This window comes from Vipera berus (genome assembly GCF_964194415.1).
Source record: "Vipera berus genome assembly, chromosome: 2".
Lineage (NCBI taxonomy): Eukaryota > Metazoa > Chordata > Lepidosauria > Squamata > Viperidae > Vipera > Vipera berus.
The window spans coordinates 90,126,136-90,138,231 of NC_138203.1; the positions used below are offsets into that span (position 1 = coordinate 90,126,136).

The 12,096-nt window shown below is 36.7% G+C and overlaps 1 protein-coding gene and 1 long non-coding RNA gene across 3 annotated transcripts in view; both read right to left on the reverse strand.

Annotated features, from left to right (window-relative positions):
* Positions 1 to 12,096, reverse strand: part of LOC308662277 — a 907,910-nt gene that overhangs the window by 331,991 nt on the left and 563,823 nt on the right. The window lies entirely within an intron of this gene.
* Positions 1 to 12,096, reverse strand: part of LOC308662275 (paralemmin-1-like) — a gene marked incomplete at both ends in the record, with an annotated part of 139,791 nt that overhangs the window by 53,755 nt on the left and 73,940 nt on the right. For both annotated transcript variants that reach the window (XM_081317880.1, XM_081317879.1), the window contains one exon: positions 10,418 to 10,548. In XM_081317880.1, the coding sequence (XP_081174006.1) occupies positions 10,418 to 10,548 (131 nt within the window). The remainder of the gene's footprint in view (positions 1 to 10,417; positions 10,549 to 12,096) is intronic.

The following is a 12,096-nucleotide window of genomic DNA, read 5'->3' on the forward strand; positions in this document are numbered from 1 at the left end:
GATAATCAATGACAATAGATACAGTCCAGCATACTTCTCCGACATGTCATGATGAGCTAGATCCAGGAAGACTAGATTCCGGACCACAGCTATAGAAGTTCATTAGATCACTCTTACCTGCTCCGAGGAAAAATAAAGGAGGGAGTAATATGTATGCTGTGATCAGATTTTGGACGGAAGGTGGAATATATGCCGGATGAATAACTTACTTTTGTCCTGAGCATGGCATTCAAAAGGCCCGAAGCATTACACACAGTTCTACCACCAAGACTGCTATGTGCATTTGATCTGCCCCTCAATCTGTTCAATGCAAGGTCAGACTTAGGATTAAATGGCTGTTTGCTTAAACATACACAGAATTTTGCTTCCTACAACTTTCCCAGCAGTACTGGGTAACTAATTTTTCCAGTGATTTCTTTTTTGCTGAAATTAATCTAACATTTCAGAGTGTCCCAAGCTATCTGTAAAGGTTTGTCCTCGTGAACTTTTCGCAGAGCAAGCCAATTCTATTGGACTTACTAAATTCAGCAGCAATATGAATTTGTTAATGTAGGAGAACAATAAATAAACAAATGGAAACAATGATATCACAGAGACTGTGTGGATTTCCCCTTCCTGGGCATGAATGAGGGTGATTGTTTGTGCTCCCTAGACTCCCCTCTCCCCACGGTTGCTATTTTTGCACTATGCACGTTCTGGAAAAACGATTCTCTACTTTGCCTGAGCAAAGTACCACATAAGGACTCTTCATTCATTTGCACAAATGGTGGGTTCTGTGTAGGCTCTGTGTTTTCTTTATGCATTACATTTTCTGCAGGAGTCTGTTCAGCAATAGCCCCACGGTCCTGTTGTACAGCTATGGACACCCTGCGTTATGCATCTCTGTAGGGCTCCATTGTGTTCAGTGTGACCATATTCAAGTCAATGAGACACTTGATCTTTTTTCCCCACTGGCGTCATCCACGACTAGGGAACTGTCAAATACTATTTGTACCTAATTACTCAAATGCATAAGATAACTGCACTTTTTTGACACATGTTTAAAGGTCTACAACAACATATTACACTGAAAAGGGGGACTATAGATAAAAGGGGGACTACATAATTAGGGGCTCACTAAGCTAAATGTACAGTATGGTGATAAACGAGGGCTAAACATTCTCCTAATTTTGCCAGTTGCCAGGATTTGTTATCTATCTGGAAAGCTGCAACATATGAACAAATGGTTTGGTCAACAGTGGCTGTACTGTACATATGAGGGGTTCTCAAAACCGCAGGCTTTCTTGGGTCCAACGATGCAAAAATTGAATAGCAGCTCCCATGTTGAGACACTTTTCGAAAATAAGCTCAAGAGTTGGCATCAAGTCCAGGTAAGCTGCTGAGGCCTTATAATTGAGTTTAAGCACAGTCTTGGTGAACAAAGGGGTTGCCTTTGTTCTGCCCAGTTCAAAAATCAGCTTCAGCCGGAGAAACAGTTAATAAGCAGCATTGATGAAGATTCCTATTCAGTATTATATAGTTTAAGAACTCAAAGAGAACAAGAGCTGTCAAAGTTGTAAAAGAGCTGATCAGGTTTTGTCAGATAATCAGTATGAAATAGTCAAAGCCAATAGATGGCAAATTCCTTGGAGTTCTATCTGTAATTCACCATGCCCTAAAGAGACTTCACTTAGTCTAGGGCTTGTCTTCTTCAAGTGAATTAGCATTTTTTTTTGTTAAGATCAGATGTTGTCAACCACAAAATTAAATATTGCAAACATGTATTTAAGTAGCAAATAATGCCTTAACCTGCATGACATAGAAACCTGGTCAATCTGTAGAAGAGCGAAGGGGAGAGAAGAGTTTATTCCTTACTGTTTCCCTCAAATAAGTAGGAAACTCAATTAGTATCTGCAGAACACAAATCTACCATTGTGATAAATTAATTAAATGGAAATTTAAACAATGTAAGCTTGCGCTTGCGATAGGTCCAACTCTATTAGAAGTCAGAGGTGATTAACACAATTGTTGCAACTTAATCAGAGTAAAATTTGATCAGTTAAAAATATCCCAAACACTTTATATCTGTTCTTTATTGTAAGCATTACAGTAGCAGTTATGACTGTCAGTAGAAGCTTAAATCCTGTTAAATCAATTAAGGTTTTTAATACATATATATTTAATAAAGCTCTTGACTCTGGCAACTCATACAGTTGCAATGGAATGACTCTCCACGTCTAACTAATTCTAAAATGTTTTGGACATAGTTTGTATATCCTCAAATCAGTAATTTTGTACTGTCTGGACATATGAACAGATTCAGTTGTAATTCTCCTCCAATAATTTTTTTTGTAACGTTAACGATATAAATATATGTGAAGTATCTGGGCTGTGTTAAATCCCCCACCTTCAAACAATTATATTATAGGTGGTCCTCATTTAGCAACTACTTGTTCAGCGACTGTTTGAAGTTATAATGGCAACGAACAAGGAGAAATTGTCCAGAAAATACTTGATGTTATGGCTGTCGCAGTGTTCCTGCAATCACATGATTGCAATTCAAGGCACTTGGCAACTGGCCCACAATTATGACAGTCAAAAAGGTCTCACGGTCACGTGATCCCCATTTTCAACCTTTACTGACTTCATTACACTCTCTCCAACAGAAGCAGCTTGACTTTTAACATTTGAATCTATTGCATTGTGCATTGCAAGGAACAACACAGAACAAGAGAGTTTCTTTCAAATCTGCTTTCCATTTGTGATTGGCCATTGGGAGGAAGGCATGAAGTTGTGATACAGATATTTTATTGTATCTCCAAAAGTTTCAAAACTTCTGATATATATGTTATCAAAACCATGGGTACCCAATGGTTGTGTAGCTGTCATTTCAGCTGGAGAAATATTTAATTTGGTTTTTTTATATTGTATTCAAATAATATTAGCTAACTTGTACTTTATGGACAAATATATGGATTAGAATACAACTCCTCTTTGATTTGTATATTTTCCCCAATTCTGTAATGTAGTTCTCACATTAAGAATTATATTTCAAAATATTTTTATTGGGGAATATTTGAACTGAACACAGAAATCTGGGATGCAAAAAAAATCAATGAAACTCACATTTTTTTTCATCATATGAACACTTTAAAAGCTGAATGAACCTTAAGCTTTTGAACAGATAATTCTTATCCATGAATTAGAAATACGTTCTGGTGTTAAATCAGGTACAGAGAGCTACTGCCAATTTAGTTACTAAGTAAACATATCTGCCACATTTTATGATAGTGTCACTAACGCTTAATGTTTTATAGCTGTATACAACTCCCCATCAGCACTTCGAAGCATAGCAATTCATACTTATGTACTTAAAATGTAAGCCTTTCCAATGCTGTGCATGCAAATAAAATGGAATTTGAACAATTTCCATATTGTAAGAACCTGCAGATTGGACCGCAATCCCAAGAGATATACTGACATTACAGCAAACACTCCATCGAAAACTAAAGTGCTTAAGGAAAGTTCAATGTATACCATAGCTTTCCTGAATCACCTTACTCTGTATTGCATAAAAAAGCATACATCCATTATACTGGATAGAACTAGATAGGAGGCTTAAATCCAGTGCATACATTAGAATTTGCAGGTCAAAATATTGGCCACTGATCTCTATTTCTATTTTAAGCTGAGCTCTGATGTACATTCTATGAATATCAGATAACTGCCTAAATCAGGCCTGGACAACCCTGCTGAGTTTATTAAGAGTTTTTGGAATTCATTTGTCCTAGGACCTAGGTCATTTAGTGGCTGCATCATCACATAACAATGCTGTTTTTTTTTGTTTTTTTTTACATCAAAATGCAATTTAGAGCTGTCAGCCCCCACGTTCACTCAAAACCAAGACTCATTCATATGATTATTAAGTAATTTCTTTCAAGTCCAGATGCACCAAAACAATTGTACTATAATAAAACTCCACTTTTCTATCATATTGCATTGAAGAAAATATTTTAGTAGAAACAATTCATTTTTTACAAAAACAGTTTTTATTAATGCTTTTAATAGTGTATATAGCAGTATATATTTTAAGTTGAAAGTAAGGCTAAAGAAAAGTAGTAAGTTGAAGAAGAACTAAAAGGACAAAAATGTCACAAAGAACTTTCTCCTGATTGTCTTAACATTGGTTATAAATATGCTTATATTTTATCCTCTCTCAGGTTCATCATATTTTTCTTCTTTCCATAATCTGTCCTTCCTAATAATCATATCTGAAAGCAGAAGTTCATTCCCTTCTTTTTCCAGCAAAAAATCCAAAAGGAAGAAATAATTCAATTCTTCAGCCATAGTGCATTGATAAATACAGTCATCATGTATCTAGCAACTGATTATAGGAATCAAGTACTGTATACATTGATCCTTGAGGAATGAAAATACTAGTCTGCCTTCTTACTATATTTAGAGATCATACCGTCCAGCCAATCTTTCCCCAAAGGTGGGAGTTAACAACTTGGTTAAAAAAAATAAAAATGCCAAGATTCTCTGAATGATGAATTTAGTCTTTCTTTTTCAATTCTTGTCCAATGCAATAAAAATGTCAGCATTCATAAAACACATAGGCTTTGAGCATATATATTACATTATTTGTTTATGTACGTTCTTTGTTCCTAGTAGGACTTTGTCAAGTATCAGTACTGAACCAACTTTATTATTTATATGCCCCAAATATAGAAATGTAAATGCTTGGTGTTTCAAAGGGCTCTCTGTCTAGACCAGGGGTAGGCAACCTTGGCTCTTTTATGACTTATGGACTTCAACTCCCAGAATTCCTGAGCCAACATGGCTCAGCTTGGAAACCTCTCCCTTTTCCCTCAGCATGGCTGGCTCAGGAATTCTGGGAGTGGAAGTCCACGAATCATAAAAGAGCCAAGGTTGCCTACCCCTGGTCTAGATTTAACAGCTTCATAGGGAAAGTCTTCTTCTGATAATATACATTATTTGATTTCCAGAGAATCATCCTGGATGCTTGCTTCATGCCCTAACCCTATACTCTCTTTCAGTCCCATTATCTGTATATTTTAGTATGCCTCCAATAATATCTTGATTAAAAAACCAAAACTCTAGTTTTATTAACTGAACTTTTCTTGTCCAGTTCATGTTCTACAATCTTTCAGAGGAATTTCACTCATATTTTCAAACTTAACTCTTCTAATAATACTGTTATTTGCTTTTCTTGCCAAGTCTGGAATATTTTCCATTCGCTCTATAGCATTATTCCAGGGGAATTCTGTGTGGAAAGAATAGCCAGCATTGGCACTGGCATTTCTCCCCTACAGAGTCTCTGGAACAATCCTGTGTTGTGTTATAGCACATCTTAAGAAGGTATTCTAAGGAAAAGCAAGATGGGAGCCCAGTGTATCCCTTCCAAGACCTGCTGTACTACCTCATCTTGGTGGGGGTGGACATATTCAGGGGAATAATGAGCAAAGAACATACTCCAAGTAGTGTTATCCAAGACATGAGGGTCATTCTAGCTGCCCGGTTAAAATAATTAGGCACCTATATTGAGCAGCAGCAATATTGGGAGATTCTGGAGGCAGATGATCACTTCAGTAATAATGCAAAAAGCATCAAATAATACTGTGCAGGAGAAGTCTATGGAGATTCTCAACCATCCTATTTCCTTTAGCTCCTTATGACCATAACTTTGTATCTTATGATATACAGTATGTTGCTTTTATTAGTATCCTATTATGATTTATGTTGATTGCTTATTTAGTATCTTATGACTATCACTGAATGTTGTATTTTATGATTTGTGATTATTGTATTTTATGATTATGATTTATTGCTTGTTGCTTGTATGTACACTGAGGGCTTATGCACCAAAGACAAATTCTTTGTGTGTCCAATAACACTTGGCCAATCAAGAATTTTATTCTATCCAGGTCATGGTTGTCTGACAGATGATTTTTTCAAAGAAACTGGACTTTCTTTTTTTTTCTTTGAAAACGTTTTGCTTTTTGTCCAAGAAGATTCTTCAGTTCTAATTGAAGTTAGAAAAGAAAAGAAAAACAAGTTCAGTTGTTTTTTGGAAAACACACCTTTGGCACCGTGCAGGAGAAGGTAACAGTAAACCATTCCTGTACATTTTCCAAGAAAATCACATGGAAAGAAAATATAAAATTATCGATAATATATTGCTGAATGACAGGACCCTCAAGTTGGATCACACTCTACATGCTATTGATGAAGAGCTGAGGATCTTTTATAGTAGTAATGATAGTTATGATGTGCCTAGATTAAAGCTTTCGGACATCTAGTTGCTGACATTGACATGTAGGAAAAGAAAATCAGAAGCTGCAAAGACAGAATTACAGTAGGAATGTGAAACGTAAGAAGCATGACCACGGTTTATTCTGGTTTGTTGTCATGATGAGTTGGGCGAAAGAAATCGGGGCTCTGGTTTCCTAGCCTGATTTCGCTCTGTCTGGACTCTGGAGAGTTGCCCTGGAGAGGCAACGAAGAGGAAGGGAAGCCTTAGAAGCTTGGAGCTGATGGCGGTCAGCCCAACTGAACCGAGGAACCTCTTCAAACAGACGGAAGAAAGGCTGCCTATAAATGCTCAGGCAACCCAAGTCATAGACAACAGGGAAAAAAGTGAAGAGTCCCGGCATGCCGCCGAACAGCTGATTGTCAGCAACGTGCTATGATCTGGGTGAGATTGTTTCTTATTTCTCTTCCCTGTGGACTTAGAAATAAAAATACCCTAATTGGATAAATTTCCAAAGCAGAGACCCCAGGAAGACTTGGGAAGAAAGGAATCAAAAGCGGCGAAAAATTTTAAATGGGGGAACGAGATTAAGGAATACAAAAGAATATATAAACATGAAATTGGGACTAATTTAAAGAAAGTTTGGCTAACCTTTACGACGTGGAATTTTTTAAAAAAATTATTTTATGTGAGAAAGCATTTTAAAAAGAACTTTTTTAAACCTGGATATAGACAATACAGTAAATAAGGACATCTAGTGGTGAGAGGAGATACTACAATAACACCAAAAGAATTGGAGAAGTTGCTGACCACCTGCTGTAAACAAAAAGAACTTTATGTGACTCTATGCTAGAAAAGATTTTCTACAATCATATCTTTTGACCCTGGATATAACCATAATAGAAACTATTTGGAAATAGAGGGCTTTTTACATCTTTGAACTAACTGGAACATTTGGATTAGCCTAAAGCAGGGGTGTCAAACTTAATTTCATTGAGGGCTGCATCAGCATTGCAGTTGCCCTCAAGGGGCCGGGTGGGCATGGCCTACTGGGTGGGTGTGGCCAGCTCTACATCGTTCACATCAAGGGTGCCTATGGGGGCCTGGGCAGGAGTGGGACAGATTGAGGGTCTCTGGCAGAAGAAGGGTCTCTGGGCCAGGGCCAAGGCAGTGGGGGCCGTTCCCTCACTGTTTCCAGGATGGCTTTGCGGGCCACATGAAAACACTTCACAGGCTGCATCCAGCCCCCGGGCCTTGTGTTTGACATGTCTGGCCTAAAGCAATTGGCTTGTTTCACAGTTGGATTATAGCCTAAGGCAGTTGGCTTTTTTTTCTTTTTCCTTTTGTCTTTGTGGATTTATAAAACCTGCTCAATTGAAAAATGAGTGCACCAAATCTCACTAAAATCACAAAAAAACCTCTTCTGCACCCTCTTCTGGAACATCTAGCCCAGCAAGTCAGGGATCTGTTGAAACAATGTTACAATGAGAAAAAAAAATAATTTTCAAAAAGAGATGCAAGCCACACTACAGCTAATCCAAGAAACAATGCAGAAAAATCAGGAAGAGACAAAAAAACAACTTATATAGGCTAAATGAGCAAATGCTTGATATAAAGACACAATTTGATGCCCATCAACAAATGATTGCCAGAAATGAACAAAGAATTCAGAAAATGGAAGATAAATCAGAAGAAACGGATTAAAAAAATGGAGGCATTAATAGAAGAAAATGGAAGGCTAGAACAAGCAAATCAAAGCTTAGAAGGAACAGTTGCAGCCTTGGAAATGGAGAAAGTTGTACACTATCTAAAATTCCAGAATATACTTGAAGATAAGGAGGAAGATATAGCAGAAGTGATTATCAATCTACTGGCGGAGGCTCTAAAAACAGATAGAGCGGAGATATAAATGGAAATTGATGACATATTTCAAATGAATTCAAAGTATGTGAGGAAATACAAATTGCCTAGAGAAGTTCATGTAAGATTTGTAAAGGAAACAATAAGTGATGAGATACTGAGAAGAGTTAGGGATGACCCATTACAAAACAAAAACAAAGAAATTATGGTGTTGAAGCAGATTCCTAAGAGAATAAGGGACACCCGAAAACAATATTATTTTTTTACTACAAAGTTAATTGGAAAAAATGTAAACTTTAGATGGTTACTGCCAGAAGGGATCCTGTCTGTCTGTCTGTCTGTCTGTCTGTCTGTCTGTCTGTCTGTCTATCTATCTATCTATCTATCTATCTATCTATCTATCTATCTATCTATCTATCATTTATTTAACCCCTATGTGTCGATTCACTCTTGGCCAATAAAGAATCCTAATCCTAATCCATTTACTTAATATTTGTGAAGAGTTTGTTTTAACTAGAAATAAAACAATACGTATTTAGTTCATAAAGAGTGGCAGCACTTGGTTGATCTCAACTAAGGCTAGGAAGGTTTGTATTTGATTAATATTTGAATTAATAAATTAGTATTTGAAGTCTATAATGCCTAGAAAAATAGAAATATAGAGAAGAAGTAGCAAGATGGATGGTATTAATTAAGTGGCAATGGGGCACCACCAAAAACCTGAAAGATCTGGTTGGAGAAAGCTTATTATGGACAAAAACTATGTATATGGTTTCTCAGAGTAGACATCAACCATATGGCACATAATTAATCAATCAATTTATATTTGGAACAGGGGCCATTTAAAAAATCCCAAAGCTCCAAACTACACTGATAAGATTAAGAAATAACTTTAGAAGAAAACAGTGGCAAATTACTTTTATCTTGTCATCAAGATAAATTATGTTCACATAATTAACAGTGATTGATGTCAACTCATGAGAGATTTCATCTTAGTTCACTTCTGCAGTTTATACCTTCTTTAATGCAGAGATGAAAAGTTGACAATGCTTGGTTCTAGATCAGGGGTGTCAAACTAAATTTCATTGAGGGCCGCATCAGCATTGCGGTTGCCCTCAGGGGGCTGGGTGGGTATGGCCAGGGTAGGCGTGGCCAACTGGGTGGGCATGGCTAGAGTGCATATGGCCTACTGGGTGGGCGTGGCCAGCTCTACATCGTTCGCATCAAGGGTGCCTATGGGGGCCTGGGCAGGAGTGGGACAGATCTGAGGGTCTCTTGGCAGTGGGGGCCATTCCCTCACTGTTTCCAGGATGGCTTCGCGGGCCGCATGAAACCACTTTGCGGGCCGAATCCGGCCCCCGGGCCTTGTGTTTGACATGTCTGTTCTAGATCATGTAGCATTACATTAATGCTCTGTTCAGACTGCTGTTATTTTGCCACGCCTGGATATTTTCTTAAAAAGAGATTCATACAACGAATGATATGGAGATACAATTTTCTGAGTAACCATAATATGAAAACAAAGTAAGCGTCTTTCTGAACATGCTCATAAATATCAATGCACCTGTCAAAGCTTGGATCAACACCCAGTGAGAAAAGTGTTCACTTAACAGTCATAAAAGAGCAGCTCGGATAAAGTAAGGTGATGATGCACTAACAACTTTATACAATTTCTTTCCAATATTCTACTGGGTTATAATAAAAACAGAAATGAATCTGATTCCAGTGCTCCTTTTTTCATTTTCATTGCAAGCCTGTAAAAATATCTTCAAATGTAAATCCTTCTGATTTTACTTTCAAGCAATATATATTTGTAGCCTTAGGCCTTTTCAAACTCCAGACACAATTCCTATTTTATATCAGATACGAGTTATTTACGTATTTTCTTCTTGATCTTCAGCTACTGAAAGAGCTTTTCTCCAACAAACAGAGTACTGCCCAATTCATACAAGTTCAGCAGCATGCACTATTTTTCAAGCTGTCCTGCATTTCAAGAGCTGTAGTGAGCTGCAATTCAGCAACTCCTGAATTGCAGGTTTTAAATGTAATTAATAAAAGTGATATCATATTTACTCTTTACTCATCCCCCAAAGAAAATAATTTGTTTACTCACAGACAATGTCACTAACTCACTAACCTGAACTTTGTTTTTTAATCTCCAAGAATTTTTGTTTCTACATCACACTGTTTTGTTTTTCATTGTACTGACAGTATAGTTACAAGAGGGCAAAAATATATATAAAAATGGCCTCACTCATTTATCTAAGGTAAAAATAATAATAATAATAAAAGATGTGGACCTACCTATGGATGTTGCCTTCAAGGTTTTTCACTTTTAGCTCATCTTCTTCTGACTGTCTCCTCCTGGCTTCTTCCTCGGCTGGAGAACTTACAGGAATTCCCTGCATCAGCCATTTTTCTCTTAGAGCTTTTGACTAGGTGAGAGATAAGAGAGGAAAGAAAGAAAGAAAGAAAGAAAGAAAGAAAGAAAGAAAGAAAGAAAGAAAGAAAGAAAGAAAGAAAGAAAGAAAGAAAGAACATGAGATATTAGAAGTGACATTAGAAGAATTCTGCTCCTAAATATTTGATAACCCTTCTTAAAGCTACCGGTTAGTGCTTTCAGCAGTAGACTAATTCATGACTCTCTTGAGGTACTAATCTAGATCCCTGTTCAGCCAAGGTGTCACATCTAATTTATGAACAAAAGGATTGTTGATTTTATATCTGGAAATCATTTTAATTTGCAACAGTAAAAAGACAAACAGATAAGGACACAAATTCTGAACTAAGTTGAAGACTTTTAGAGGGGAAGAGAAAGAATTACATTAAAAGAGAACAAATACCTCATCCATCTATGAAGTAGCTTTTAAACCAGTAAACTACTAGCATGACTAGATACAAATGAAACATATGCATGATATTGTGTACAAAAAATATGCCTGAAAAGGATACAATTAATGGAAAGTACTCCAAAGAGGTAAGTACTGACAAACAGTGCATACTGGCAATCTACTGGCACAAATTTAAGTGTAAATGTTTCTTTACAAAAACCTATGCCATCCATTCCAATGGTTCTGTCTAGCTTACAAAAATACATATACTGTACATATTCAAATTTCTAAAATAATTTTAAAAATGTAAAACTAGTGTTAAACTAAATAGATTTATCTATCCAACGTTTTATGAAATTCTTTCTGGCTACTCTCCATACATGAAAGATCCATGCTCGGTTAGATTCCAACTACTGGAGAAGTAATCAAAAGAACATAGGTGACCTTAATCTGCAGACGTGTTAACGTATCTATGGATTTTGACCCAAGGTACAAAAATCATGAGACAAGCCCAAATCATGTGAGATAATGGTTTACATTTCCAGCAACAAAGCAGTCATGACCGACTTCTCTTTGATATTGTGAGGTATTCAGCACCCAAGAAATAACTGATTCAATTGCACTATCTACTTATTAGAGAGCCAGTTTAACATAGTTGTTAAGGTATCAGGCTACTATCTGGGGAAACATGAGTTCTAGTTGCATCTCAGGCATAAAGCCAGCAGCGTGACTTTGAGCCATACAGTTTCTCTCAGCCCTAGGAAAGAGGCAATTGTTCGGAAATCCTGCCAAGAAAACTGCAGGAAATCAGTCCAGGCTATCATCAGGAATCAAAACTGCTCAAAGGAACAAAAAAAAACTGCCCTAGGTATTAAGTTTTAACAAACAAATCTAAATTCAGAGTTTTTGAAACAACCTGTTACTAATTTGCAAGAACAGCATAGTCGAACTTGTTATTCATTTGCAACTTTTTATTTAATAACAGATTTGCACTCCTATTCTAACTTTGCTTTTTCTGTACAAGAAATATACATTTCTCTTCTACAGATTTTCTTCATAATATCTTACAGGTAACTCTTAAAAGCAAATGTGTTTGTTATATTTTCCCACACGAAATCACAAGACAAATATTTAGTGGGAGCTATGTCATTA